Genomic DNA, 5,044 nt, shown 5'->3' on the forward strand with positions numbered 1-5,044 from the left:
TTTTTCTGACATGGAGAAGGGCCAATGTTTTCTAAATCAATCAAATGTATTATTGAAATAAATCTAATTATTCTAATGTGTAGGTGGTGGAACAATTTTTCTAGAAATATTGGACTAAGTTATATTCGTTGTCGCGTGGTGGAGAGCTACACTTGGGCCTATGTGGTATATTATCAGAGAGGTTTCAAACTACCAAGACGTATTATCGCAATGATGATTGTACTTATTACGACTGTGGATGACACATATGATATTCATGCTACCATAGATGATTGTCGGAAGTTACATGAAGCCATACAAAGGTGGAGTGGTGGACATTATATTTCTTACTAATCAGATTTATCTTTACCTATGAAACACTAATAGTTGTTTCCTATTAGCCATTTGCAAGCTCAAATATTTATGCATGGGCCAATTATTTAGTATAGTGAACCAACTTTTATTGAAATTATGTCAGTCATAATGACTAAAAAAATTAAATTGGATGTGCTAGATTGTGTATAGATACAATATCTTGGATAAGACATGAACAAATATTTGATATGAAGGGTTCCAAGATGACACACCGCAAAGAATAGGATATACCTTATATGCCTCTAGAAGTTAGTAGGAGATAATGTAAAAGGAAATCACACATGGTGAAAATTGACTGATGAGATGGTCTAATGCACTACACAGGGAACTGATTTGTCTCCAATGCAACACTATAAGCACATGACCTAAATTTAGAAATGTATGCAATATGGAATTTAGCAATAAAAAATAGCAACAATGATGACTGGTGTCGCCTCAGTAGGGCCAACACCCCGCCATTGTCGTTAATTAGACGAGTTCAAGATACATCCACCACAGATACACCATTGTTAGCATGGATCTAACAATGTTTCTAGTAGATGAAGGAGCTGCCACCATAGAGTCAAGGTGAAGTGGCATTTTTTGGGAGGTGGGGAACAACTACATCATCAACGTACAAGGGTTCGTTGCTAGAGGATGGAAGACACATTTCTTCTCTGTCAAGGACCACCCGTCGTAGATATGTCTATGTCGCACAACTATAGCAAGCATGAGGTCACTGAGCTCCTCACGGTCATCCACTACCACTAACTGGTAACCTGGATGTGTCGGTTCTGAGGACACACATATGTGGAGATGAGAAGCTATCATTGAACGTAGGTAGTACTCTAGGTATCTGAAGTTGGCTAGTATTTGATGCATCATTAAGGGAAGGATGTTATGGGTTGTGACCTTCAACCATATGGTATCGTTACAACATCACCCACATACCCGCTAAGACAAAATGTAGCTATGCAGTTGCACAAATGTGTATTTTTTGAACCATGTGCGATTGGTTTGCCATTGCACATAGTTGGGAGGTCATGTCATGGAGGTGGGGCAACACAAGGATCACATCAAAATATCTCGCAACAATTGTTAAGACCAAGGCAAAAAATTTACCCAAGTTCAGGCCCCCGTGGTGGGTAATAATCCTACTCCCCTCGCTGTCGGTTTCTCACTATCTCAAAATATATTACACGAGTATTTGGTGGCTAAAGGAACTTATAAACTAGTGGGTCAAGATCCCATCGATCTCTAGTTCTCGGCATGGTTGGCGATCTAGAGTACTTTGAACCAATCTTCCAAATTTCTCATAGTTGCTTCTGAGTGAGTTGGATTGTGATTTGCATATTCCTTTTATGCCTTAGCCTACAACTCCTTTATATATGCATCTAGGGTTCAGTACAAATCAGGTTGACTCACACGTACTCTAGCCGTTATATGACAGAGAGAATAAAGTTCTGGTTAGCTCATATGAAGCCAGATTCTTGCGCATATTCTTCCATCAACCCTGATTTCCTTATTTTGTAAATCGTGAGATAGAATCTTGTAGTGAGATGTTGATCTTTTATCTGGATCTGCCATCAGTAGGTCTTCATCTAGAAACAATTATGAGCACAAACAAGCTAATAGAAGTGTCTCACTATTTTCTTTTGTGCCACACACAATTGGTCCTATAGATGGGATGAAAGTGCCGTTGATATTCTGCCAGAGTACCTCAAGAGGTTGTATATGGAGTTGCTGATAACATTTAAGAATATTGAGGATGAAGTGCCAGCCAACGTCGACTACAATGTTTCCTACCTTAGAAAAGCGGTAATACATACATGCCCTTTCTATGTTAGAAAATTTGAAATTAAGAAAATATATTCATGATTATGCTTTAGCCCTTTTGATCAAGTTATTTCGCTTATCTTTTGCATGCACCCATGAATACAGTTTCAAAATCACGTCAGCGGTTATCTACAAGAAGCCGAATGGTCACACAATAATCACTGGCCAAAATTTGAAGATCAAGTAAATTTGACTAGCCTAACGGTAGGCGGACCAACACTATCGATGAGTGTGATGGCAGGCGTGGATAGAAAAATAATGAAGCAGTCACTCGATTGGGCAGCTGGTGTACCCGACGTTGTTATAGCAGGTGGAAAGATTGTACGTTTCATGAACGACATTGCTGCATTTAAGGTATAAATTTATATATTATTTGAAGATTAATTATAATAATAATATGTAAACACTTCATGTCGCTTTACGTATATTAACAATGCCGTATACAGCGTCGGAAGTGCAAGGGTGATGCAGCAAGCTCCGTGGAGTGTTACATCCATGAGCATGGAGTCACAGACAAGGTGGCCATTGCAAGGATCGATGAACTAATAGAAGAGGAATGGAAGATTTTGAACAAAGCTCGCTTTGAAAATCATGCGATTCTCCCAGCCTTGCAACCAATTATTGATTTAGCACGCAGCTCGTCATTGTTCTATGATAATAGGAACGACGTGTACACAACAAGTACACATCTTCAGGAGACTGTCGAGAGCCTATTCCTCAAGCCCATCTAGCCTTAAGACCATTATACTTCCTCCGTTCCTAAATATTTGTCTTTCTAGAGATTTCAACAAATGACTACATACGAAGCAAAATGAACGAATCTACACTCTAAAATATGTCTATATACATTCGTATATCGTAGTCCATTTGAAATCCCTAAAAACACAAATATTTAGGAACAGAGGGAGTAGTATGCAACTATTGGCTGTTTAATTCTTCCACATATTTTTTCTTAGTTTTCTTATGCAAATTCAAACCTTACTTTCCCCAGTGAGTCATGTGTTTAGATGCATGAGCCTGCTCCATCTGTGTTATCTATATAAAATAAATGTTTTTCCCACGATGCACGTGAGAAAATTGTCACATATGTTCAAATATCGTCATATTCTCATTTGCAACCAGAAGAACTGTCATATTCCAAAAAAATACGGGCATATTTCAGACCTTGACATGTTGAAATTTAAAGTTATTATATGGTGGTCGTCGTGTGTTGTGATATTTGTCTTGGAGTGAATGTGACCTGAATGTGAGACCTGGGTAAATTTAATGTAATGTCCATGTGAGATTTGGTGATGACCAATTTGCAATGAAACTCTTCTGAATTTGGTTTGTAGGGTTAGCTGCAAACCATAAGTGAAACTAAAATTTTAAATTATTTTATTATATAACCACCTTTGCACGTGAACCTGATAGGAATATATGTCGGAGCCAACCATGATTGTGTATTATTATCCTAGTCGGTTATGTATAGGAGCACCCCAAGGAATAGAACTGTGATGTTAATAATGCGGGACATTCACATGATAGGAGTGTTTACGCGACGACATGCAGGCATGCATATTACATGTAACAACAACAATAAATGTTGATTTTTAAACTTGAAAATGTGTTAACCCTCAAACCACATATATGATTTGCATTTTGTCTTCATTGTTGGTTTCGTCTCGACAAGAGATTGGATACTAGATCGCATGTGTAGTTTAGATGGAAAAAATCATCTTAACAAGTTTTCATGGTGTTGGTATTAAAGTTGCCACAGTCAGGGTGTTGGTATTAAAGTTGCCACGTGGCATCTTTGATACAAACACGGTGACAACTTAGACACAAATATAAGGTAACTTTCCTTATCTTGGGGTGGCAACAAATGCATCTTAAAACTTGCCACCTAGTAATTAATGAAGTAGCCATTGTGTTTATATTAAAGTTGGTACAAAGTCAATTTTCCAATATGGTAGCAAAATTTTCCAATGGCAACTTCATTTATCATGGGGTGGCAACTTTAGGGTCAGTTTTTTGTCAGAATATATTCGAGTGGGATATAGCTGAGAGTCACCCAATGATACAAAACCAGCAGTGAAAACAGATTGTAAATTGGACATATGATTTAACCTAGAAAACATTTTTGTTTTAAAGAATGTTATACTTTGCTTACATCATCATATGCATGCATACAACCACCCATTAGACTTTGCATGCTGTGATTGGGTCACGGCAAGATGAGCGAATGCTCGCCCATTATAAAATCTGTAGAATTACATATCGGAGACAGTTTTGTTTATGTAGCCAACTACGGGCTGATTATGTTTGGCTGGGTTTCTACACATTTCAAGGATTATGTTATTCGAGGTTTTACAAACCAACTGAGGCCAAACTGTTCTAGCCAATTTCATATAATTGAGTTGGATAATATACGAGTACTATCTCCATGGTATAACCGACTTAGAGTTGTGTACTAGAACCGACCGGGAAACCATGTTATGTACTAACCAGGACCAGCAACATAAATAGGGGGTCTGGCAAGGGCCGTGGCTCCTCCTAGGCTCTCACAAATACACGTATACCTGCTTCCTTGTCCTCCATATGTGCCAGAAAATTTGTTTGATACAGATCATTTGGCCCCCTCCTAGCATTACATGACATGTTTGAACCCTCCATCTTAAAGTTCTGGCCCCAACACTCGTGAGGATATGGTCGGCTTGGGCGGGAATGACATTGTTGAACCTCTTGTGATAATCATTGCCGCCGGATGTGAAAGGTCTACATCTAGGATATCTTCACTATCGAAAAGCTAAAGCCCATGGAAGGCATTAGGGGTGAGCAATTGGCATCTGCCATCGCCAATGTCAGCTAGAAGGTGGTGACGCTCAACAATGAT

General features: G+C 38.6%; 1 protein-coding gene across 1 annotated transcript in view; it reads left to right on the forward strand.

Annotated features, from left to right (window-relative positions):
- Positions 1 to 2,900, forward strand: part of LOC123057844 (tau-cadinol synthase-like) — a 5,661-nt gene extending 2,761 nt beyond the window's left edge. Inside the window, exons 4-8 of the mRNA XM_044480723.1 lie at positions 84 to 302; positions 767 to 835; positions 2,046 to 2,151; positions 2,275 to 2,523; positions 2,616 to 2,900. Of these exons, the coding sequence (XP_044336658.1) occupies positions 84 to 302; positions 767 to 835; positions 2,046 to 2,151; positions 2,275 to 2,523; positions 2,616 to 2,900 (928 nt within the window). The remainder of the gene's footprint in view (positions 1 to 83; positions 303 to 766; positions 836 to 2,045; positions 2,152 to 2,274; positions 2,524 to 2,615) is intronic.
- The last annotated feature ends 2,144 nt before the right edge of the window (positions 2,901 to 5,044 follow it).

This window comes from Triticum aestivum, chromosome 3A, assembly GCF_018294505.1.
Source record: "Triticum aestivum cultivar Chinese Spring chromosome 3A, IWGSC CS RefSeq v2.1, whole genome shotgun sequence".
NCBI classification, from domain to species: Eukaryota; Viridiplantae; Streptophyta; class Magnoliopsida; order Poales; family Poaceae; genus Triticum; species Triticum aestivum.